The 26170-nt window shown below is 47.3% G+C and overlaps 1 protein-coding gene and 1 long non-coding RNA gene across 3 annotated transcripts in view; one reads left to right on the top strand and one right to left on the bottom strand.

Annotated features, from left to right (window-relative positions):
* Nucleotides 1-2347: 2347 nt before the first annotated feature.
* GAP43 (growth associated protein 43) overlaps nt 2348-26170 on the bottom strand; it is a 59554-nt gene continuing 35731 nt past the window's right edge. The window contains exon 3 of the mRNA XM_067003760.1: nt 2348-7519. Coding sequence (XP_066859861.1) covers nt 7431-7519 — 89 coding nt within the window. The 3' untranslated portion in view covers nt 2348-7430. The remainder of the gene's footprint in view (nt 7520-26170) is intronic.
* LOC125182085 (uncharacterized) overlaps nt 17359-26170 on the top strand; it is a 40276-nt gene continuing 31464 nt past the window's right edge. Inside the window, exon 1 of one of the 2 annotated variants that reach the window (XR_010834182.1) lies at nt 17359-17768. This is a non-coding gene — a long non-coding RNA (uncharacterized lncRNA). The remainder of the gene's footprint in view (nt 17769-26170) is intronic. The other variant, XR_010834181.1, reaches the window with a different exon arrangement.

Genomic DNA, 26170 nt, shown 5'->3' with positions numbered 1-26170 from the left:
TCCATTACAGGGCGCTTCAGGCTGCCTGTTGTGTAAGAGATAGCAGACTTGGAAATGTGAGCGATGGCAGGAGGGGCACTGGTCTTCTGCTGGTGACCTCAGCAGGGCAGTGAAGGTGGCCAGGCGGCTGTGAAGCTGCTGGTATTGACCAAGACCACAAGAAATCACCACCTAGCGTGACACAGAGAAGTGCAAGGGGGCTTTGGAGGGGTGAAATGCCTTCAGCCAGGCCTCTGGGAACCTGTGGAGACAGAAAAGCGTCTGCTCACTCCTGCCCTGCAGAAGTTACAGAGAAGCTGCCATTTACTCAGAGGGAGGCCCTTGGCTGCCCCTGTACAGGTGTTTCACCCCACTGAAGCACAACCAATCTGCCAGGGTTGAGCCCTGCAATCAAGCTATGTGGCTAATTGAAACCACTTGATTTCGAATGCTAAATATTTGTTTGCACACAAGCTGGAGTCCACGCCTTTTTTGGAGAAGCCACAGGGCAACTGATGATTACATACAAGAATACAGACATCTAATTGTGTCATTTTCATTTGTAAATTGGCACTTTGTCCAGAGCCCGTGCGAGATGCTGAGGTCTGCTCTGTTTCCCAGGCAGCTCCTTGGAGCCCCATCAGGAATTTTCCTGGGCCCTTGCTAAGCCAGCTGCTGTATTTCAGAGATGAGTTGCATGTGATTTCTAAATCGTGGTTGCAGAGCTTCCTGCGATGAATAGATGAGATAAAAATGTCTGATTTCAGCTCTCCTCTTGAGCTGCTGACAGACACAGAACAGCATTAAAGGCAACAGCCTAGCACAGCTTGGGCAGCAGTCGCTGCTCTGTTCGTGTTTCATTGTGCTTGACCCAAAGCTGATACTGAAGGGAAGAACTTGGTGGGGCTTCCTAGGTGCTGAAATATATGTTCCTATTTCAAAAGCTTCTGTACTTTTCCAATGAACTACTGAAGCTTTAAATCCAGCAAGGAATTTGATACCTTTAGGTACAGTTGCATAATGAAAAAAAAAAAAAGTTTTCCAGATTGTCTGACTATCTAAAAGGTGTGGTACTCGCTTTTCCTTAAACCTGCTGGGTGCTCTCCCTAATGGTGATTCACATCGCCATTTGTATGTGCCAGCAAATTCCCTTACCCAGACCCAGCATTTTGCTGTGGCCATTGTGCAGATAAGTGGTGCCGAAAGCACAGCTTTTCTTGGTTCAGCCACGTCTCAGGGAGTGTCCAGACAACCGCACGCTGGCCTTTCCTGGGTCAAGAGAGTCTGTGGCAATATCTGTTTCTTATTATAAAAATATCTAGTACTTCTTCATGGAGAGACCACATCTTGCATCAGGCCTATGTCTTCTACCTCAATAGATATTTAAAAGCAGTAACACATACCAGGCCTTTTACATAACCCTGGCATTTTAACATAGCTTTTTACCCAGAGAGAATAAGTAGAAGGTATTTCTTTCCACAGTAACATGACTTGACTGGGAAGGTCAAGGGAAAATGGAACGAGATCTTTCATAAAAGCACTGTAAATCCACACAAGGGAGAAACTTCTATTCCAGGAGCAAATAATTGCACGCAACTACACGTATTTATAAGTGAGAGACTTTATTTGAACCAATTTTTCAAATACAGACATCTGTATTATTCTCACTTCTTGGGAATGTTTTCTGCTCAGTTTCGAAGCTTGCAACCTTAGGACAATATTCAGGACATATGTGTACATTAGATCTCTGCAGATGGACACATTCATAATGCACAAGTACAATGAGTGAGAGACTCTTTCCAGATCCTCACACAAGAGCATCGGAAATGGGCCGCTCTAATTGTCAAGTTCTGCTCTTATTAGCCTCCAGACAAGTCACAGTTCTTTATACTCTCTAGGCTGTAGCATTCTTCTTCAGGCCCTGATTTACCACTGTGTTACTTCAGCTGTATGCCAGTGTAACTCCTCAAAATAGGGCTTAGGTGATGCATAGGGATGTGTTTTGTTCATTGGGAACAGGCATGAGCAGAAAAACCAAGCTATTAGATGAACGGCTATCCTAGGATTTTCTTTTGTGAGAGCAGTCTAGGTCTCGGGCTGGGATTTTGGGAAGTGACCGGTGGTTCTGAGCGTGTAATACACGAATTGTGATGTTTGGGTCATATGGGGGACCTGCAGATCGGGCCCCAGTAAGGTGTCTCTAAATCGGGCACTCGAGATGTGAGCCACTCGGTCACTAGCCTGTTCTGCAAATCTCGGCCTTCACCTCTTCTTCCAAGTATTGCTCAACAGAGGAATGTAGTAATAAAGCATTGTAAGTAAGAATGCAGGCTCACACATGACCTGAGATCAACACCCTGAAGAATGGATAGAGGGTAGTGTTTTCAGGACCACCTAAACGACTCATGATCTGAAGCTCCATTTTCAAAAAACCTTTGGAGAATTTTAGGCCTGAGCCCCCCAGTTTGCTGCAAGGACGATCTTGGACATCCTCTGGGATCTGGGCCCTAGGAGCATAAGCCTTGTTGAAAGCCAACAAAATGCATAATCTTAAGCACCCACGTCACTTAGGTTATTCTGAAAACTGTACCCTATATACATATGGGTAGATAAGGGGCAGACTTTCACAGGCACAAGTGGCAGTTAGACATGTAACTCCCATTGATTTTTTTCCCCCTCGGGGACCTGGAAAATCCCCCCCCGAGGAGATGAATCCTCCTCTCGCATTATTTTCACACCAGATTAACACCACTGGTTCCAGTGGAGTGACTCCTGAGTTACCCCGGTGTGAGCGAGAGGAGAACCAGTCCTGAGGTGCTCTAAATATCCAGTGAAAGTGCTAATGTGGCAATGCAGAAAAGCAGGGGATCTGAGCACAGGCCTGGAAGAGGACCCCACCACCACCGCCCCATGTCACTGAGCTGCGGGTGGTCACCAAATGGACATCTTGGCCAACAGGGACTGCAAGAACATTCACTCAGACCCTTTCTTCCACCTCTGCAAACCACAGCTGCTCTGTTTCCCTCCTAAGACACCTACGACAAACACCAGACCTTCGGTACAAAAAGCCTCACATGCTACCATGTGCCACTCGCAGAGTGCAGGAAAAAAGGAAAAAACTGTGACCCGTGGGGAGTTTGGTATGAGCTACTTCCTTCTATTTTTTCCTTCTTTCTCTTCCTTTCTAACCCCCTCTCCTCTGGTCATGGCCATTTCTTTCCTTTAGAGTAACACATTCCCCAAGTGATGGTACTCGTGCAGTCACCATAGGTGGGTTCCTTCTAACTGAGGCCTCTCACAGGGCTGCGTTAGGGTTTGGGGCTGGAAAACACGGGGTCTGAAGGGATCCCAGCAGGATGCACCTCTCCTCCCTTTGGATCGCAGCTCACGGTGGAGCTTCTTGGCTGATGCAATGGTTGCAAGGGCTGTGGGTTTTATATGCTACCAGCGCAGACAGTCCGTGGATGCCACAAATCAGACCAAATTCACGCAAATGATTTGCAGCATTGATGGAATGGGGGTGGAGGGGTTACGGCTTGGATTTCTTTACACTTTTCCAAGGCTTAATGAGGTGAAATATCAAGAGCTGGCCTACAGCTGTTAGGAGCATGCGGTATAGGTGTGGGTCACTAGCATATCTTACTACAGAGGCATAAAAACAGCCCCTCTTGGACTCAGCACTGTACATGAGGTCAGGAACCGTCCTCCCAGCAGGAGTCACTCTGACATCCTCTTCCCTCACCATGCATAAAGTAACAACCACAGACACCTCCAGGCAAGAGAGATACTCCTCCGGGAAGGAGGAACTGATACATACTCCCTAGGGAATTCGTGTTGGTTGTTGCATCAGGAGCAGTAGTAGAAAAACTCCAGCTACTCGGCTGGGTACTCTTTGCTCCCCTCTTAACTTCTGGGATCTCCTGCCTCTTGTGCTGCTCTTAGCTCACTTGATACCCTGCTAGAAAAACTGTTCCTCAAATAACCCTGTTCTTCTTCCAATTTCCGTCCCATGCTACATCCTTTGTACTGTTTCCTTTCAGCCTTTAAAAATCTGGCTGAAGAGGCAACTCAAGGAAATCCAAATGCTTTTCTCTGCTCTCTTCCTGTACCCTGAAGACAGCCCAGCTTCCTATACAAATCTTGTGTACTACACATTAAACCACCCCATGCTCAAGGCAAGGGTTTGTCTGTGTGCTCTCTCTCACGCTCTCTTTGCCCTGACTCTCTGGCAGGATCAGGACGTGGTACAATAAGAAAGATAGGGGGGGTGCTTGGTTACAGCCAGTAATTTTAAACTGGAACCAAGGGAGAGGAATTAGTATTTGGATTTTTTAGGTTTGCAGTTGGTAACCACATACCCCGTTCTCTTCGTGGGGGGGAGAAACAAAACACAAAACCCAACCCTTTGTTCTCTAAGCAACATGGCAAAGTATGTTCTTACAAATGGTGGCAAAACACACGCGATGCCCCAGCCATCAGCCAAGGGGGAGGCAACATGCGAAATGCAAAGAGAAAACGTCCCCAGGGAGAGAAAAATGCTTCTGTTTATCAAGGAGGGAGGAAGGTTTATGTCCAGAAGGACACGAGAGGCAGTTTTCTTTTCCTTCTAAAGTAAAAAATACTAATAATGGAATGGAGGCAAGATGAAAGATTTGGGATCTGAAGTCAGAAGAGCAGGGAGACCAAGCGGTCCTTGCAGACACGGACAAGACAGTCCTTAAGAAAGCCCTTTTAAATGGTCATGACAGGAGATGAGGCCAAATAAAAGCTGTGCTCCCTCCTTCCTGCCTCCTCCCAAACACCTCTCCCACCGATCCTGAGAGCTGAACCTCAGTTCTCTCCATGCACTCACTGCTAGAGACACGGGGCATCTGCAACCTCCCGGCCGGGCACCCGCTGTGCTACGAACAGCAAACATACTCTGCGCCTCTCCTCCCTCGCCTCAGCCCCTGTGTCCCTCCCCATACACCACCCTGCCGCGCCCACGGCAGGGACGGGCAGGCTCGTGAGACCTGACATACGGTCCAAGCAATGCCTGATGTCCGCGCTACATTTGCTGAATTGAGGTCAGGCTGGAAGGTGTCTCAGGGTTTACTACCCATCATGACATGGGAATATTAGCATATATATCGTTTATGAAGTATGACACAATACCTATCTGTCAGTCAGCCCATCTTTCTACCTATTGAGTCTGTCTAATCTACTTTAGCTAGCTACGTTTCACTATCTCTATCAATCACCTATTGCTCCATATTACCTAATTTCTTCCTGTCTCTCTCTCATCTTTTTCACTCTAACCTTTCTTACTCTAGCTATACTCCCCTCTCTCTCCCTATCATCCATCTATCCGCTCTAAAATCTTTTTCTCCCTCCTCTCTCTAATCCCTGTTTTTTAAAATCTCTGTCCAATCTCTCTCCCACTCTCTCTTTCCCTCTCTTTTTTAATCCTCCCACTCTCTCTCTCTCTCTTATTTCCACACAAGGCCAGGAAGCGCACGGAAAAGAATCCTGGCGCATTTTGATGGCACTTCCAGTGAGCGGTCTACGTTCAAAGCAATCCTCTCTGAGGAGACACCGTTCATCTTTTCTCCCTATTTCCAACAAAGAGATGGAGGAGAAGAAAGGAGTCGGGCAGGGAGGGCCGGCCAGCCCTCCGAAGGCTGCGGGGCTGCTGCTCCGAGCATCGGCCAGAAAGGGACTCTGGGGCAGTCAGAAGACCCGTTTTTTGGTGATATCGCTGGGAGGCCAATTTATTCCTGGTCCTGCCAACTGTATTTATGGGAATACTGTGGAGTACGCTGGCTGTCGTTGCCAATGCAGCCAGGGAACCTTGCAATAACTGTGGAAAAACATGTGGAAAAACTTGGGCCTTAATCGAGCTTTTAGGAAAAGGCTTTAAAAAGAATTTTTCACCTTAATACATATGAAATGTTTGCTCTCAACAAGAGAGCCTGGGCCCGGCAGGTGCTCAGTGAGCATCAGGGACAATTTTGTACCCCGTGGGCCGTGGCCGTGGAGGTTCACGAGGTGGTGCAATGCCACCGTGACAGGCCTCGGCTACACTTCCAGCCAGCTGCAGGGGAAGGCCGTAAATGATAGCTAAAACCCAGGCCCACACCAGAGCTGGGTGAATAAACCCAGGTTTCGCTAGGCAGCAGGACGGAGAGATTTCTCCAAGCGCTGTCAGCTGGCTCTTACGCCACCAGACCGTGCCCTGGCTGCACACCTATTAATGCACTGGCCCGATTCCTGTTGCCAAACAGAACAGTTTTGGAGGACCACACCACGTTGCTCAACAACTCCAACACCAGCCCAGAGGGGTGAGGACCAGTGGGGCCCCTCCTGGCCCTTAGTACATCCCCTGGCAGGGGCCGGGGGCGTTCAGGGCCTCAGCATGGACCAAAGCTGGTGCCTCAGCTGGGACCCGTGGGGCTGCTCCGAGGTCGCCATGCTCCTCTGAATCAGGACCTAGGGGCCTCCTAGAGGGGCACTTGTTTTGTTCTTTCCCAAGACCAATTTTGCTACTTCCGTTATTTACATTAACGCCTCACTCTGTGCTGATGCCTCACTCAAAATCCAAGCCTGAGGTCCCCTAAAAATCCCCTTGGTGATGCCAGGGAGAGTGGATAGTCACTGACCGGTGGCGGAGCAGTGGCTGAGGAGCAGAGCGGGGCCACGCAACAAGAGGCCCACCAAGACCGGTCTGTGTACGCAGGCCAGAGGGTGTACGGCAGCATAGAAATGCGACACGGCGGTGTTAATGATCATTATTCTCATTTATTATAATTATTGTTCAGTTTGAAAAAGGAGCCTGGAGCCAAGCATTACGCTAATTGGCACATATTTTTTTTGTTCTAGTTCTGAAAACAAACTGGGGTTTGGTATTATTTTTCATTCGTTTGTTTGTTTTTCTTTCGTTCATTCCATCACATTGAAAAAGGAAGAAAAGGATTATTATTTTTTTTTTCCTGTTTTGCTTTTGTTTTAACTCACTCGGTAAGTCTGGACTCCTCAGATGAACGGAACATTGCACACACACACACTTGGAGAAGAGAGAGAGAGGAGAGAGAGAGAGAGAGAGAGAGAGAGAGCGCTCGTGGTGGGCAGACAGACACACGCACGCGCCAGGTCAAAGAACTCTGATACAGTGCAAGAATTTTCCCAAAATGATTGGATCATCATTACCAAAAAACTCGCCATAACAACACCAAGAAACAAAGAAATGTTTAAGCCACACTGTTTGACTGGGATTTTTCCTGCTTTTTTTTTTTCTTTTTTTTTTCTTTAAATGTTTGCCACACAGAGAGAAAAAGGGTTTAAGTGGGAATGGGAGAGGGACGGACAGGCTCACAGATGTGAGCAGGAAGGGGGGAGATCGAGATTGGGGTGGGAAGGAAGGATAGAGGATAGGGGGAGGGAGGGAGGGGCAACGGGGAGTCATTTCTTAATGTTCAGGCATTTTCTTGGTCCGCCTTGCTCTCTTCTTCTTTCACCTCTTCCTGCTGGGCACTTTCAGTAGGTTTGGTTTCTTCTACAGCATCTAGTAGGGAAAGAGACGGTCCAGGGTTAGTCAGCCATGATCTACAGCATCCTGCGCATGCACACAGCCCTTGCATGACAAACTGCATGGCTCCAGGCTTCTCTCTTCCCAAAGTGACCAGGTCTCCCAGTTCCTGGCATCTCTGTGGCATGGGAAGAACGTGCCAGGGCTCAGCCTAGCAGACGAGCACACGGCTCTCCCAAAATGCCTCCAGCCCCACCAGAAACCATGTGTAATTGGAAGGAGCTGCCCAGATCCCCAAGCAGAGTTCCCTGCTGATGTGGCTGGCAACCATCATTCATTTCATCACGTGTACTGATGAAACTCTTGGCTTATGTGCTAAAATCTGCCAGATCAGATACCTGTATTACCTTTTTATTGAACCCACCGGCTGTGCCAACCACCATGGAACTGGTGCCCCCTAATTTCTGCTACTGGCCCTCCCAGCTGAGTCTTAAAGAGGTCATGAAGAAAAAATTCTGCCAGCTCTTGAAGCTCTCAAGACCCAGAAGGAAAAAATAATAATAACCTGTAATTCAGACTTCTCTTACACCAAACAGAGGTCTAGAGAAATGTCTTTATGCCTTCAAGAACAGGGCCCAGGAGGCTGTCACTGTCTCCAGTTTTCTGGGCTCTCCTTTCAAAGGCAGAGCTGCCCCGGGGGGAAGCAATGGATGTAACTTGAGGCTGGGTCTGCCTGTCAGTCAGACACCTTGCGCCAGCATACTGTTTGCATATTAAAATGAATTCTAGTAGCAATCCTACAACAAAGAACCAGACAGGGAATCAGTACTGGGACAGCCAGGAGGGACAAAGCAAACTGAGTGAGCACCACTCAAGCTGGAATGATCTTGCTGCTGGGCTCATCCAGCCTAAGACACCATGCCCCCTTATTTGTTTCTGAATTATTGCTGACCAGCTCTCATCCTCTTCAGATCAGGCTACGCTGGCGTGTCCCTGACCCTCTTTCAGAAGCACCACTAAGGTCTGTGCACCGTGTGGACTGGTTTTTGCAAGTGAAGGTGATGGTTCAGCCAGTAGAATAATGCACAAGGGTTTAGTGCACTGGAGTGGCTGGTCTGCTCTATATCCCTTTTTCTCCCCATTCCTCACTGCCTACCCCTCAACCCCCCCACACACTGTGGAGAAGTCAAGCAAGCAGCATTACTCCAGATTTGGGATAAAAAATGGAGAAAAGAAGCAAATGCAAAAGGGCTGGGTGGTGCAGGATGGAGCACAAGATTGGTATGTCACATACCTCAGTGATGGAGCTTGATATACCTCCATAGCATCACTGGACCTCTCCTGGTCATTCATGGTGGGCTCAGGGGTCTCTCTGAACCAGCCAGTTCCTGGCTTCTGTCATGGGCTATCAGATTATGTTGTACCAGCAAATAAAATGGGCCAGGGACTGCTCTCTGGCCCTGAGGCCAGCTGGCACCACACGGCTCATGTCCATATGGCTCCCCAGAACAAGGGTGGATGTGTCTGGGAGCTGTCTGGGGCAAAGCTAATTGGCATATTCAAAAAACACATCATGGCCCATGCTGTCAGCTTAATAATATTCATGTTCACATGCCAATGTTTAGTTTGTGAGGATTAGCATCCTCACACCCATGTTTAGCATTAGTAAGATTGCTAACTGGGAAGTGAACGTTTCCTGACTGAGACCATTTATACATCCTTGCCTGGTCCATTCGATGCCATCAGATGGCAGGCTTGTATTTGCTTCCAGCACTGCCAGTAGGTGCTGCAATTCTCACTTCCCTGTCCCCCTCCACTCCTTAGCCGCTCATTTATATGCCTTCCTATGCACCATTTCCATACGGATCACCTTTGAGGAGAGTGTAACTTCCTACCCTGAATCAACTACATTAACTGCTCTACTTCTGGACCTTCACATACTTTTTGTCTTAGCGAACACCAGCTGCTGATTTTACAAAATGTCTGTGGGAACAACTCTATCACCCAATACCATGCCCTGAGCCCCTGCACCTGCAATTCCCTGTCAGCAAAAGCTGTGCACTTGCTTTCCCTTGACATTGAGCAGCAAAACAGAATTATATTCAAAGACTCCTTCTATATATAGTACAGCTACAACCATGAACCAAAACCAAAATAGGTTATTGATTAAAATAGGATCCAATTATAGTTGGAAGGCAAAGCAGGCTAACTTGCACCAGTTTGGTTAATTTTCCTGAATGATTGAATCTCTGCAGAGGGAGGGGAATCCTTTTAATCCTGCTCTTCTCCAAGGCGTTTGTAGCAGGACACGTGTTGAATTATGGAGCTGAGAGTATGCATGACCATCCACACCTAAATGTAGGCCAGAAGACTATTGTTAGCCAGCAGCTTTGCTAGGAGGCTCTGAAAGATCCTAGTAAGACAAAATGTCTGCTTTCCCATACATTAATGCAAGACGAATGAAAGATCAACAAAGGATGAGCAACACAGCTTAAGGAACACAAACCCCAGCCACTGCATTTCATTATATTTAAAAATTTCTTCATCTTCTTAGTGAAAACCTGCACAGGTTTTAGCCAGGACTCCCCAAAGCCTCTTCAAGACAGCACAACAGAAGGCCCCTAATGCAGCTAGCACAGGGATAGACACTGGGAGGACCTGAATAACACCAGGAGGACCTGAATACCTGCTGTTATACTGAGAGCCTTGGCCAAATAATGTAGAGGGTTAGGTCACACAGATGCCCCCATTTCAACAGCAGTTAAAACTGGGGTCTTGCTCCTTCAGTAGTAGGCTCTTGACAGTTGTCCTAGTGACATGGGCAGGAACCTGGTTGCATTCAAAGTGGGGGAGCTGGCAATCTCAGAGCAACACGGAATAACTCACAGTGCTTCCTGCGCTGTTCTTGCTCTTAGGATAAGCAGATAGACTGAAACACGACCTTCTGCCATGTTATGTTCCCTGTTGGCTCGCCACAGCGACAAATCTGATTTCCAGGGAATGCCCGTGGCACCCAGAGGCTCCTGGCTGGCAGAGGAGCCTTGCTGCTCCCGCTGCTCTTCTCTGGGGAGCAGCTGGTGGTAGGCAGAGACTGCACTGACATCTGCCATGGCTGAAATAGCCTGGACTGACTCCGAGGTCAAGGAGCAGCAGAAAGGCTATGAAGTCACTTCACAACACATTTAAGCCTTGCTAACCCAAACGCTGGACACATGGCAAAGTCAAGCCAATTTTCACCTCCATGGATGGCCCAAATATAAACAAGTGGTCTACCTTTCTGATGAGAACTATCAAGCAAAATTCAGCTAGCCATTCTTCCTCTTTTCTTTTTTTTTCTCTTCTTTTTTTTTTCTCTTTTTTTTTTTTTTGCATGGTTTTGAAGCAGCGAGGGGAAGTAGCATACACAGAGGTGCACCCTGCTGCCACTAAGCTTTGTCTTACTTCCTAGCAGCTTTAGCATCGTTTCATTGATCTTTAGGACAAGGGAAAAGAAGCAACCTGGTGTTATTATTCTGTAATGAACTTCAGAAAGAGGTAACATCACAAAGGATAAACAACCCAGCATAAAAAATGAAGTTCAAGCTGTGGCACTGCTAAATCATAGCAGTGAAAGAAGAGGATTCTCTCTGTGCAATGGGAGCATGGTAGCACAACCCTACTGACATCAGGGCCAGCTAATAGCAGTTTCTGATTCACAAGAAGAGGTGAGACAGTTTGTCTGACTCACCCTTCACCAGTTTGTTTGATGCAGGCTATTTCTGCAGCATGGTCTCCAGGGTTTTCTCCATCCTAGTTTTCAGCGTCCCAGAAAAGGGCTGTTAGGTGTCCCTGGGGAGATTATTATATAGCTATCCTGGGGGATTTCATAGATCAGAGAGGATCTTTCTTACATTGTTTTTTTACCTGATACTAGGTTTGATTTCCCACTTCCTTGAACTCGGGGCTGTCACAGCTGTTGGTTTGTAGTGGACAGGTACAGTTCACAGATAAAACTGTACAGCCTTGGCATTGCACATTCACCTTGCACTTTGTTGGAGTAGGTGTAAAAGGTGACAAGAAAGCAAGTGAGAATTCGGGGCATTTATGTGAAGCGTTCTGTCTCCTGCTTGAGGCACAACCACATGTCATTCCCAGGTAGACAAATTTTCACGTATCTAAAGCTGCCCTCTTCTGAATGCACCATTTTTTTGAGATCTCCTCCTGCAAGATGAGGGTCCCCTGTGTCCACTTGCAAGGGAGAGAACAAGGAAGAGGCAGTGAGTTATCTCTTAAGATAGACCTGGACTGGGGCAGCACAGAGAGATCACGAAACGGGAAAGTTGAAGTGGAAGATAACAGGCATCTTACCTAAGTTCAGGCATCTACGCACAGACATCTCCAGCTGGTCTTCTCACCCTGTGCTCCCTTTCCAAGCAGTGGAAATAAACAACATTTTTAAGACTATTAACCTAACCTATTTAGACGCCTACTTCAGGACAAGAGGAGTTGCAGACAGGGAACACCCATGTCTATCAAACGAAGGTGTCTAGCATCGGTGCAGACATACACATTTGTTCTAGAGCATCGCAGCCACGGAGACAAAGCAAAAAGAAGGGCCCAGGCTCAAAAAAATGAGAAAACAATATATGCATGCATTGAAGAAATGATACAGGAGGGAAGGCTGAGATGTAATATTAAGTAGTTTCAACCTGTGTTTCAATCTTTCTAAATCTATGGCGATTTCCTCAGTCCAAATCATCCTATAGCATGAGATAATTTGGCATTGGCGATGAGCATCCGTGAGCTGAGCTGCCACCAAACCTGCTTCATTCGAGCATGCTGGGTGGGGCAGCCTCTAGCTGAGAAACATTTGGGGCAGTCTCAGACAATCCTTAGGCTGTGACTGTGCAAGTGCTTCAGGGACAGAGCTGTTTGGTGGGAGAGGCTGAAGTGTGTTTGCTTCCCAGCTTAAGGGCCTTTGTCAAGAGGTGCCTCAAACCTACAGCTCCAACAGGTACCTTACAGGGAATTGTGCCTTGCCCACGGAAGAGAAATGATACAGAAATGAATTACAGATCCATGGTGAAATAGGGTCTTGGAGAGCTCCTGCCCCTCAGCACTCCACGTATTTCCTGGAAAGGGCGAGAATGATATCTGTGAGCCCTGCTGGTGAGCAAACGCCTCAAACATATGCAGCTCTGGTTGCTGTAAAGCTGAGGCAGGCACGCAGGCAGCAGTATTGCTGGATGGTGGCACTTCCAGCTGCCTTTGCCTATGCTGCGCTCTAATGGCTGAGCGTGCAGGCTCCTCTCCAAGTCTCTCCACTGCCCTACATTAGAGAAATTAGGTTGAGTGGATTTCCGGGTAAAACACTGTCTCTTGGGACCTGCCCAGCTCCCGTCTGACTTGCCAAGATTAATTAAATCAGAGCAGACATCAGCTTATGACCATAGTAGCAGTAACCTCTCTGCTGATCATTTCTTTTGTGGCTGGTGGCTTGGGTTTTGTTTTCCTTTTCCTCTCTGTTCCACTGCAGATCTTTAAATTACCACAGCTGATGCCAAGATAAAAGAAATTGCACAAACACTCTGGGACTCTACTACAGATGCAGGGATTTTGCTTTTGCTGCTTTCCCACTGTTTGCATAATTATTGCTGATATTGATTGTGCTGCTAGAACATGCCTTTGTGCTAAAGCATTGCCCATGTCTCCTCAACCGCTGCTCTTTCTCTCGCATCAGCCACAATGTGGGTCCTTTTGCCATGCTCAATCCTTCCCCCTTCCCCCCTCCGCCCTCTGCCAGCCACAGCTTGGCCAGAGATGGGACTGAAAACCTGTGCCTCGTCTGGTCCCTTCCTATTTACTTCCAAATATTAATCTGGGTTTTGCTGCCCTGTTATAAGCAGCCTTCATTTACTCCAGAGACGACTCTGTTTAGAGATATTTTTTGGAGGGTAAGGAATGCTGCAAGGCCCCATTTGAAATCCATGACCTAAGCATCTCCTAGTTTTAACGACATTTGGGTCCAGATTTCGATCCAGGCTTCACAGCTTGATTCATCTGTCCCGATCCATCTGTCCTCCTAGCCAGCCAGGAGCCAGTTCCAGGCAGACAATGGTAGGTCTGAGACTGCTGAAACAAGATGCAGTTCGGGTTCAGAGCTGTTGCTTATGCAGTTCCCTTCCCAATCCAAGTTAGCCCATTGCAGTCAGCCTTGCTATGTGCCATATACAGTGCTAAAATCCTACGCCCTTCCTGCTCGCTGCTTCTGAAAACTGACAGATTTTCGCTGGCCCAGCAAAATGCTGAGAAGTGAAGCAGTCGGGGATTTCAGATGAGTGGCTGTGCCTGGCCCAGGGGGCTGAATTGCATGATTTCTCCCAACCTCTTCACTTGCTACAGATGGACCCAGGGTGCTCCATGGTCCCTGTGAGCCCTGGGGGTCTCGATGGGCACACGGCACCTGGGAGACCTGCATCCCCTCAGCAAACCCTGCAAGAAGGTGGTGGGGTGGGATGTCCCCACCGCAAGTAGCAGGCAGGAGGTCCAGGAAAGCTGCCCAGTAACTGCTGAAAAGAAGCAGGAAAGAAGCAGGGAAATGGGGGTAATATGTGCTGTGCTCGTAGATGCCGCAGACGAAGTGGACATGGGACACACTGGGGATGAGGGATAAGACATGGCCTGTTATGGTTAAAACACAAAGGTGAATATGGCCACAACACATGGCACTTTGGGCCTCCCACTCCTGGACCGCCTCATCTCTGTGTCAGCCCATGCCTGCCCACCTCCTTTGCGCCAGCAGAGAGAAGAAAAACAACTCCTGCCAGTCCCATGGCTGACAACATTGGCCCAAGCTCAGACAGCCGCCTCTTTCCCCAGTCCTGCTCAGTCCTCAGAGGACAGCCAGCCCCTGATCTGTCGCCCCAGCTGCCTTTGCACCTTGTCAGGATGCCGAGCCAGCGGCTGAGGAATTTCCCCTCCTTCCCCTCCCTCCCGGTGCCTTTGGTCCCCAGCACTGCGGAAATCCCACCGTGCGTCGGCATCCTGCAAGGGTGGGAAGGGGGGAGCGGAGCTGGGGGTGCACGGCAGCGGGGAGGGGGTGCCGAGGGAGTCAGGCTCCCGGCTCCATTGCGAAGCATCTTTCACAGTGTCTAGACACCAGCTGCCGAGTTGCCATGGAAACTCCCAACTTGGGCTGCCGGGCGGGAGCGGCGGGGTCTCCAGAGACATGGGAGTGGTGGAGGACGCGGGTGGAGAGAGGAGAGGGGGGATGTTCCTCGCGAATGTGAGGCGTTAACCCTGTTACAGCTACATTTGCAAACATTTTCGCTTTCTAAAGAATGGGAAAGGAGCGGCTCTCCTCTCTCCTGGTGCTGTTTCCTTCCCACACGCATGGATGCAGCCAAGCCTGAAGGCTGAGACAAACCGCATGTCTGCCGCTGGCAGGTGTTTTATTCCTGCCTAGCGCCAGCACTTTTGGCCCGGACTGCCCATGCACAGTACCTATAACGAGGCCATTGCAATCCAGCCTGGGACTGGAAGAACCACTCCCGAGTGGTTAGGTTTTCCAGGCCATGAGCTCTCCTGTAACAACACCTCTTTCTTGGCTGCCATCACTGTTACAAGCAAATGCAGCCGACGGTTGCTCGCACTGCTTGACTTTCCAGCGGGGTAATGTACTGGTCTTTTTAGATATAATATCCAGATCATACAGGATATATACATATACATACAGATCATGTAGGCTATAATAACCAAATCATGCATTTATGACAAACGTGGACCTTTGTGAAGGTCAAGAGCTGTCTCCATTGTGACCTTCCCAAATTGCTACAGGCAGACAGCAATGTAAGCACTGGTCTTCATCACCATAACGATGGCCTAACTCACAGTCGTGGAAGTATTTAATTTTTGTGGCATCCCAGCAAGGAAAGCAGAGGTTTTTATCTGCATTTTAGAGAGAGCACAGTATGAAGAGCTGGGCTGTGGTCACCCAAGAGCTTGTGGTGTACCCAGGAGGCTGAGTCTCCTCAGCTCTTCATTCCAGCCTCAGCCAGCTCCTCTGCACACAGCAGCACCTTCATAGGTGCTGCACCTTGGTCCTGGTACTCAGCAAAAAAGCCTGTGATTTCTGAAATTCCACAAAGTCCTACTTTCAGGCCAAAATGGTGCAGCAATCTCAGTAATATTCCCACAAGCCATCACAAGATGGGAGGTAGAAGAACGGCATTCATTACTTTACCTCCCTGAAACAGGAAGACCTGAGGAGAAATAACCCAGCAGTTGTTTGCTCTTCACCTCCCCTACCCCTGCAGATTTCACATAGGTCCTGCAGACCATAAAGGCTACCTTTTTTAATTCCTGAAATACCTTGCGATTCGAACAGCTTGAATACAGATATTTTTACTGGCTTCCAGCTGTGGAATGTAACACTTGGCAGCTGTTCTTGGCTTATGTATTGGAAAACAAGAAGTCCCCATCTCATGCAGCAGTGTTCTGTTGTGTCACCCAACTTTTCCTTCTTGCTGGGTTAAATGCTGGAGGATGGTTTGGAAACCGAGTGCATGTTAAGAGAGAGCACCGGGGTCTTGACAAGATGCATCCATTTATTCTTTAGCCTCTTTACTGTGATTGCCCTATGAGATCATAGGGAAGAAATCAGAGTAAAGATAAGAATCAATGGAAACACCCAGAGTTGATCGTGGCCGCATGAGCTAAAGGTGGCCTTACTGAAGTGACTGACAGTGATTGCCATGCAGCCAGGACAATCCCAGAAAACTAATTAATTCACGGAGTGAAGCTTACAGCAATCTGGGGATGGAGGTGCACGTTTGGATAGTTCTGGCAGATGCACAGAGAGTAGCACAGCAAGTGACAGCTCTGCTGATCAGCCTGGCAATTGTGGTAGGATCAGTAGTGGAAGAAAAATGAACCCAAAACAATGGCAGCCTGCTGGCATTCATGCACTGCTGATCCTGAAATAAAGAGGGCTCAGGACAGGAAGGAAACGTGCAGTGCTGGAGCCTTTGGGTTCTCAGTCTATATCTCCTACCTTGTCACACAGGACAGGCTGTGAGGTTGCTCTCTTCCCCTGCTTCAGCAAAGTTGCTCAGGGAAAAGAGGCCAGAGGAGGAAATCTTCCATAATTGCAGCAAAAAGGTCTAGAAATTCCTTTGGTGCATCCAGAATTAATGTGCTGCTCCTCCCCTTGTTCTCCTCCCCCTTCAGCTGTCAGTGACAGGGAAACAAATTGCTGCAGCCCTTACTACAAACCACACTCCCGCCTCCCTTCCCCCAGACCAAAAGACATGTGCCATTCATAAGCAGCCTGACTGCTGGTCTCCATTATTAAACCCTAGAAGGCTGATAAATTGGGGATTCATGGAGCCTGCAAGCCTCCAACAACCCAGATTACCATGGAAACCAAAAGCAGCCTCCATCTCTAGCAGAAGTGATATTGATCTAGCTGAAGGCAGAGAATTACAATCAAGGAGAGGATATAAAATGTCTCTTTTTCTCCCCTTTGCCATCCTCCCATTTTATGCTGAAACGAAAGAGAAATTTCATTTAGAGATCGCTAGTTTGTTTCAGTCCATCTTCGTACACCAAGGCTCTGAAAATCTGATGCTAAAATGAATTAAATGCCTGTTGTCAGGCCTTCCACAGCCATCTTGTAAATAACTGTCCCCAGCAGTTGCAACATCAACAACACCAGCTCTTTGCATCAAGATATTATTAATATTTCCCATATGCACAGCTGGGGTGCACACATGTTGGATCCCAACGTGTTTGTGCAGAACGGGCACCAAAACACAGCTGCAGCTCTCTGGGAGGCATATCAGGCTTAATGCTATTCCCACCAAAGCTACTGGGAGACTTTGTTGTTTGTTTCAACATGAAAATGTCACCACGCAGGTTCTGACAGCCTGGATGTAGGAAGAGGAATTTTGATCTATGAACACGTGTGGGGAAATCCCCACTCAGAGAAAACGTGGAGTGGCACTGCTGGTGCAGAGCAACCCTCCTCTCAACCCCAACTCCATTAGCTTAGACTGCTTAATCACGGCTCTCCAGGGGTGGAAAGAGTGGGATTCACTGCACTCATCCTGAAAAGCTGGATGGACAACCAGGCACCTTCCTAGCTCACACCACAAAAGCCTGATCCTCTCTGGTTTGTGACCTCATGGATTAGATCTGGGGGTGTGGTCGATGGCAGGTTGAATATAAGCCAGTAGCGTGCCCTGGCAGCCAAAAGGGCCAACGCTACCCTGGGTTGCATCAGGCACAGCACTGCTAGCTGGCTGAGGTAAGGGATTTTCTCTCTCTGTTTTGCGCTGCTGCGGCCTCACCTCAAGTATTGTGTGCAGGTTTGGGCACCACAGTATGAAAAGGACAAAAAAACTATTAGAGAGTGTCCAAAGGAGGGCTATGAGGATGGTGAAGGGTCTGGAGGGGAATATGTATGAGGAACAGCTAAGGTCCCTTGGTTTGCTCAGCCCAGAGCAGAGCAGGCTGAGGGGAGGCCTCATGGCGGCCTGCAGCTCCCTCACGAGGGGAGCGGAGGGGCAGGCGCTGAGCTCTGCTCTCTGGGGACAGCGACAGGACCCGAGGGCACGGCATGGAGCTGGGACAGGGGAGGAGCAATCCTGGGAAATCTGTTCCTGTGAAGGGGCAGCAGCCAGCATCAGTAGTTCTGGGTTTAGTTCAAATAAGGGAGTGGTTTTTACCCTCTACCAGGTTGCCTTCTGCAGGAGGAACTTTCCATCCTCCAAACTTTGTGAGCTCTGCACCAAGTGCATCAGGGCGGCTGCCCCACAGCAATCATCTCGGCTTAATTGGCTTTTCACTAAAACAGTTCGATTAGACGGGTAATGAATTGATTAATGAGGGCACCCAGCAGGTCAGCTGCAAATGCCGGGGACACATGTGCCTCATAAAGGTATAGTGTGTCAGCCCCGTGTCTTGTGCACAGCCACGCTACACCACCCAAAATGCTGGAGGAGGAGGCTCATCTGGCTTGTGAGTGGCAAAGTTGAAGCTCCTCTGTATGGCTCCTGTGGTGGGAAAAGCACCCATACAGGGCGCTAAGATGGCTCTCTGCTGAGCTAGCCTACAATGCTGCCTCTCTCCCTCATCAAAGGACATTTCAGCAGTGCAGTTGCTCTCTCTTTGCTGACACTGCCAGCCGAGGTGGCCTTGCTTTGGCTGTGGAGCCAAGGGGCAGCCGCTTGCCCATCACCTCACACATTGCCAAAGTCTGCCACAAAGCCCAGCTGTGTTGTGAGTTATCATAGCTCCACTTGCAGAGCTCCAAAGTTTTTACTCAAGGTGAAGCAGCCTGTACCCTCACCTTAGGCATCATCATTTTGATGATAACCATCACAGAAACCAGCCTTATCTGAGGCAAGAACTTGACCAGGCCTGAGCTGCTCTGAAATTGCACTGAAGCGGAGGCAGTGGCACCCCACCGTTTTGTGCTCATGTTGTCTCCCCTGGTCCTCTGGCTGATACTATTTACTGCAAAGGTCCTTGGCTCAGGTCCTGCATGGTGGTCACAAAGAGATGTTGTGGGATTTCTACGTGAATGAACACGTCTCTCTCACTCTTCCTCTCCTGATGGAGCTGTTCCACTTCCATAAATCATTAAATATTCATTGGGCCAGAGGAGAAGATTGGCTCCGTAGCCTGGCTGTCAGGGCATTCATCTTGAATGGGGGAGACCAAGCTCTGCATCCCAGCCTCAGTAAATAATAAATAATTTATACAAAATGGAACATCTCCAGCAGGAAGCATCAGGGGAAACATTGCCCAGCATAGCCAGCAGCCCAATGGCTTGCTTGTTAAGCTCCCTGGATTTCAGCTTCCCTCTGTAGGTCATGGGCCCATCTTGTCTTCTGTCCCCTTCAGGGAGTACCTGACCCTCACATACTAGCTACTATAAAAGCAGGCAAAAGTTTCTCTTACTACTTTCACCTAGAAATACCACCATTGGGATGTACTGATATGTTATGTTTGTTATTGACAAATCAAGGGGTTCTTTAATGATGACATGTTTCACAGAAGAAAAAATTCAGCCTGGCAGGACTCAGAAGCTCTGCATGGAGGTAGTCTGAGCTGCAACGAGGCTCAAGCCCTCTGTTTGGTAGAAACACGTGTGAGCGTTTTGCTAGAAATGAGGACAAGAAGTATACTACATCAGTTAGGAATGGCTGGAATTTTCTCTTTGTTCCCTGAGGTAGAAATCAGTGACTCCATCCATCTTTCTCACAGTCATTTGGCTTCAGCCATGAAGAAGGTTTCTAGCCTGAGGCAGAAAGAAACGTTTTCTTTCTCATTTTGTGTGTCTTTATTGAGTGCAATGAACAGTACTGGGTTAGCATCTCTTGAGACCAAAGCCTGCCGTTCATCCACAGAACTGGTGCTATTCGGTGGCAGTGCTGTGCATTTCTCCTCAGTGACTTGCTGCTGGGCATCAGGTGTGTTCAGGAGAGCTCATGTCATGGACAGGAGGTCAAGTTTAGTCCCTGTGCCTGGCACTGTGTCTGTTCACACTGATAAATCTCCAGATTAAGGCTTCACAGGTAGTGCTGGGATGGATTTGTGCAAAGAGTACCTTCACCCCCAAATAAAATCTTAAAGGCATGTGTCAAAACTGCTTACACTGTTGAAGGATCTTTTAGTTACTGGTCCCACTGACTTGCAAACCTGCAGTACACTGAATGTCCATGGCACATAGTAGGAGCTGTACACTGGGACAGGATGACCAGGTATAGTACAGAGGAGATCTTGTGCCAGTACATACTCTCTGTTTGGCAATAAAGTTACTTCCTTTCACTGCGCTTTGACCATCTGGATCCCTAACATAACAGTTGAATAACAGACTGTAGACAAAGGACCAGACAGAATTTCTGTAGCGAACATTACAGCAGTCTCTGATCAGGCCCCATCAATGCAGAGAGGTTTCTACCTCTTCCAACCACAAGGAAAAGAAGAAGGGCAGTGTTACAATTTTGCACTGAGCACTAAACAGGGAGAGAAACATATAGATCATTTGCAAGCAGATCTGAGATTAAGACCACAGACTCCTTCAACTTGCATGTCTTCCTGAAGTGCAGCTTGGCAGAGTCCAGTCCAGGGCTGCGTCTCCAGTGGCTTAGCTCTTGTTTCAGTATTGATGACTGAAGATTACTCTGAATCCTTTACAACACCCATGCTGAAATCACATGTGAAATCCTCGCCTTACGTAAACTGGTGAGGCTTAGATTTCAGCCACGTAGATATAGCTATAGCTCGTGAGTGTTGCCTCCAAACAGGCTGTAAAAGATGGAAGTAAGGACGGAGGAAGAAGGGAAGCTCAGAGAGAAATTTGGGGATAGGCAAAACAAGCTGTCAAGGCTGGAATACTTACTCTTTTATTTCTAGGTCCAGACCCAGTGTGGGGAAGGAGTCTTACACTTATCAAAGAACTAGGCAGTTGTGGACTTAGTCCACACAAGCTTGCATTCAACTTTCCTCCTCCTTCTTAGAGACTTGTGTCATTTCCAAATCAACAGGTGCCCAAATCCCTTAAGAACAGCAAAGATATTTTTAAAAATACTTTGCACTGCTCCAACTTTAATTATTTTTATTTTATCCCATTTTTCATCTCTTCAAGTAGTTATCCAGTAAGGTCTCTGAAACATTTTTCACAGCTGCCAAGACAGTTCTGCCGAAGTCAGCAGCACTGGGGAATGCTACTGCAGACTGCTCATAGCTCTCACTCCTGCTCTCCCACCCCTTTCCCTGTCCATGCAATGCACTGTCAGTTATGGTTCTGCAGCACTGCACCACTTTAGCATAGGGATTTGGATGCTCTTCCAAGTGTTAGAGAAATTTTCTTCTTCATTAAGCCCTGTAGGTTACAGGTAATGTCCAGTCATCATTATTAGCATTCCCAATTACTGTGTCTTGCTGAAGGAAGATGGAGAGGTTGAATAGCGTCTTACACCTTCTGTTTTCTTTCATAATGAAAAGAGGACTCATTTGCAGTTGCCTTAAGGTACAGCTGGAAAGTGAGTGGTCTTTTGAACACTGGATAATTGGGACCTTATGACCTCTATCTAAGACTTACTTACATGAAGCCTTGAGTCTCAATTTTTCTGTCATTAGAAGAACGGCGTTTTCCTTTGCATCTCTGGGCCCTGTCCAGGTTTCTGTAGCTCTTTTCCTGACTACTCTGAAGCCCTGCAAAGGGCAGGTGTCCAACTCCTGGCTGCCAAGACCTCAGATGAGATTTTCGGCTCTGTTTCAGTGTCCCATGCTGACAGTGATGTCACTAAGGACACACAAAGGAAGAAGACATATTTCCACAGACCACATATTCACAATTGGAGATGATAAAATCAAGACCTTTTATAATGTATAGAACGTTAGAGCTAAAAGGTATGCAAAGGGAAATCTTCAGCAGGGAATACAAAGACACGAAGAAAGCCATAGCTCTACTAACTTGAAAAGGTAGACCAAACTTCCCTTCAGAGAACAGCTAAGCAGAGAGCAGTATCACTCTGTCACATAATTTCCCCCCATACATTAACTTTATGCATCTCATCTATTTCCTGCCTGAAAGACATTCAGAAAGAATGAGAAAGAGAGAAGAGAGAAAAGCTAGGGAATGAGGAAACTCTCCTTTATGTCAAGCTTGCAGTATGGATGTACCCTTGAGAAATATACTACACTTAGAGACCTGTCCAAGTTGAGCTAGCTTGAGTTGGGCTTTCGGACAGTCTGTTGGTGGTCCAGAACTGGAGGTGGAGCCTAGCCCAGGCAGCTGATGCCAGTACCTGTCTTCATGCCAACCACTGACTTGAAGACCTCATGCCACTGATTAAATTTCTTTGGTTCCCTTGGCCACTGCCCAATCACACAGACAACTATGTGTAAATATATAATATCTGTGTGGTGCTTTTACAAAAAGGAGAACTTTCAAGTCCACGATGGACCTGGATATCATTGCAGTCATCCATGATCATTGGATAGCTGTGCTCAAAAAGCCAAGATGTTAGTGTGCCTAAGGACTGGGATAAGGAGAAAAAGAGAAGAAGTAATGCCTTTCTGGAAGTACACGTATACAAGTACAGCCTCTTCTGGACTGTGTACAACGGATACAGTGTTTGTCACCCCATCTCATAAAGGACATTTATAGATTTAAGAGATTTAAATTCATCAAAAAGCAACAAAGATGCTAAGAAGCCTGGGAATGCTTTCACACAAAAAGCAATTGAAAACATTGCTTGTGTTTTTGTCAGGGAAGATAGGAATAGCAAGGGCTATGGTACTATGCCATCTGTGCATATGCACATACAATATGATGCTGTATACGATGAGCAACAGTGTAAAGTAGGGCTATCAGAAGCTTTTGTTCTTTCTCTGATGAACATAAGTAAAGAAAGATACTTAAGGCTATGGTGGCCAATTCATTGGTGATCTTTCTAGCCATTGTGCAGTTGGTTGGAGTTGGGAAAGCTGTTAACACTTAGTCAGATATTGTGCATTTATACATGCCATGTAAAACCCCAGTTATAATTAGTGTCAAGAGATAATACATCATGTTTTAACTGTTAAACCAAATCCTATGCGACAGAGAACACAGATGGATCCTAGCTGTAGAGGGGCAGTTGATCCCAAATCTGCCTATAGCAGTATTTGGTGCTAGCCACAGCTAGAGAAGTACAGTAAATGGATGTTAGGTCTGACCTGCCTTGGCAGTTCTTACATTCCTCTGCATGGACCCACAGTCCCTTGGGAGCACAACTTCACCTTGCCAGACTCCACGGAGCTGCTGCAGAGATTGGAAGTGATCACTGAACTGCCACTGATAATCCAGTGTCAATGCAGCTATCATACAGCACTTGAGGAATGTCTAACTAATCCGATCGTGCTGCCCTGGTGAACTTTCCCAGTCCCGTCGCTCAGTGCACAGCAATCATCTGTACCACAGGTCCAGTACTTCTGTCTGTAAAGTGCTGCTCCTTGGAGCTGTAAATTCCAGCTGATACTCTGCAAGCTTATATCTGTCTGAAAAGTTCGATCCTAGCATGAAGAGATGACACTGGTGGTTGTGCAGAGCACTGCTGGCAGCTACAACAAACAGCTGCCACTTAAGTTTCATTGTCTGTCTGTCTGTTCTGTCCACTGGTCTGCTATTTGAGCGTTTCTCACCTGAAAATCTGGCTATCGTTTATGGCAGGAAGGCTTCCTCCCATGTAGGGATTTTGGAGCATTTTCTCGAGATGGTCTGAGTGCAGTTGTAGTGGGTCACTGCAGAAGACATTGTAACAAAGAGACTGATTTCACGGAGAATCTAGGCTGAATTTAATCATGGGCCTTCGCTGTAGAGACTGGTGTGTTAGTGTGAGTGACCACTATATAACAAAAGCACATACCGTGATATCAGCATGCACTGCCTTTAACAATACCATATGTAGAGCTCCTTCCTATGGAGATGTGTAAGAGTATAACACCCTCAGCAAACCTCACTGTATGCACCATCTAGAAAGTTCAGTACTGTACAGGTACAAGACTGATAACTTTGTTCACCTGCAAAAATGCTACAAAGATGTGAAGAACAGGGAGGCTGGCCAACCTCCCAGTGGACAGGAACTCTGCACAGCCTGCTGTGATCATTGAGGAGGGGCTCTTCTGATACTGCAACAGCCGTGATTACATAGGATTGCTGTCATCTTTTGTATAATTTCCATCCTCACAAAATAAACCACTTAACCACCTTTGACTGTCCACACCTTTCTTATTGAGGTCCCAGAAGAACCGGTACCCCCTTAGTCCAAAACAGTGATTAATTTGCTCTCCTCAGAAGGCATTTTCCAAAGTCAGCCCACACCTTGTCATCAGCAAATACACTTAGTGCCACCTAGGATTTCATTAAAAGAGGTCAGATCTTGCTTTATCAATGGCATTGCTCGCACCTTTACTGGGTAAAGAACACCTCATTTGGAAAAAGCAGACCTGAGGCACTCATGGGACCAGAGACCATATTTCACTCTGCAAGAGAAGAGGAAATCCTGCACCTGCTGCAGGTGGTGTGTAAGTTTCCTGTTCTCTGGAAAACTGTGACATTCTGCTTTTCTCACTCTGCCCCTCACAAGTTTATCTGAACCATTTTGCAGGCTCTGAAATACATATACAACTCATGTACCCATCTAGGCACAATGCAAAGGTTAAAAATTTCAAAGAAGCTGAGGACTAGGCACATACTTTGTCATCTTTCAGCATGTTGTGGGTAACCAAAATTGCGTTTATATTCTTACTTTTTTGCTTGAATAGTACTACAGACAGGAAAATGCTGGCATGCATGCTTAGAGTTGGTCCCTCTGGGGCAGTCACAGGAAGACTGGTGCATTTGCATTGCTTTCTTCAGCTGCCAGGTGTAGCAGCAGAGATAAGCTCTAGTGAAACAGGCATGGCAGTGAGGGTGTTCTGTCTCCTTCCAGCTACCCATGGGCCAAGACTAAAACTCCAGTTACACAACTGCAATCCTCTTGCGTGGCGTAGGCTGTACCCTCTGGCTTGTACATGACAATAGACAGTCTCCCTTTCCAAATCTTTATATAGCCAGTGCTCTCTAGGTGCAGCAAGTATTGCCCTTCAATCAATATGCTGATTGAACTGAAAACAAAGAACCGATTCGACTCTAAACCATGAAAAAGGATCTGTAGGGACTTGCTCTCTCTAAGGAAGCGAAGATAGTGCCTCCCAGTGTTCCCAGCTTGCAGGGTACAGGGCCCAGGAGGAACTGTGGGCTCACATGCATGCAAAGCAATTGTCATGTGGCTGATTTTTCATTTCAGCTGTGAAACTGCTCCATTGTAAAGCTGTTTCATCAAGCAGGAGACAGCATTCTTCATTTCCCAACAAAAGAAGACCAATTTGTTTCGTTAGGCACAATTTACTCTTTCACATTTCTGGGCTTTGTTGTATCCTTACCTGACAATCTGAGAGTGCTTTTGATGTGAGAGCTAGCCAGGTTTGGAGCTGAGCCTTGAAAATCTCAGAGAGTATAAAGAGAATCTAACATTGTGTGGTATTCACCTTCTCTCCTCCCCATAAGGCACACAGTATCCCATCTTCTATAGTCTGCTGTGCTGGGGGCTGATCTTTCAAAGCTGTATTAATGTAGACTCTTTGCAGTGACTTTCATGAAGACTTTTCAGATTTAAGCCAATGCAACATGGATTAGAATATATCTTACATCGTGATACATAAGTAATGTATAAATTCCCTCCTACCAGTTTTGACCTCTTGAGTAGGTTGGCATCTAAGCATAATTCCAACTCCAAAGAGGCAAAAGCTGGATCATAAAAAGAAAGCTTCTTTACAAGGAAGCTCAAATAAGAGAACAGCATCCTGGCATGTGAGTTGCCCACCAGAAGTCATGAAGAGAACTAAAAGATGTCCTTCTTACTTCAGTCCTCCATAAGCTGCTGAACAAAGTCCACAAACTCATTTCGTGGCTTACTCAGGTCGGGATCCATCTACTTTTCCCAGAGGTGATACAATGAGGATTGCTTAGAAACTGCCCTACTGTACAACTGGGAATGCCCAGGATATGAGAACAACTAATACTGGATACAAGACAGTTGGTCGAAGCCATTTCCTAAGCCATTACCAACAGACAAGTCGAGTATGTAGAACTGAATAACAAGAAGGGCTGAG

Source organism: Anser cygnoides, chromosome 1 (assembly GCF_040182565.1).
Source record: "Anser cygnoides isolate HZ-2024a breed goose chromosome 1, Taihu_goose_T2T_genome, whole genome shotgun sequence".
In the NCBI taxonomy this organism is placed as follows: Eukaryota; Metazoa; Chordata; class Aves; order Anseriformes; family Anatidae; genus Anser; species Anser cygnoides.
Note: the sequence above shows the minus strand (reverse complement) of the source record. Positions and strands in the feature narration are given on the sequence as shown.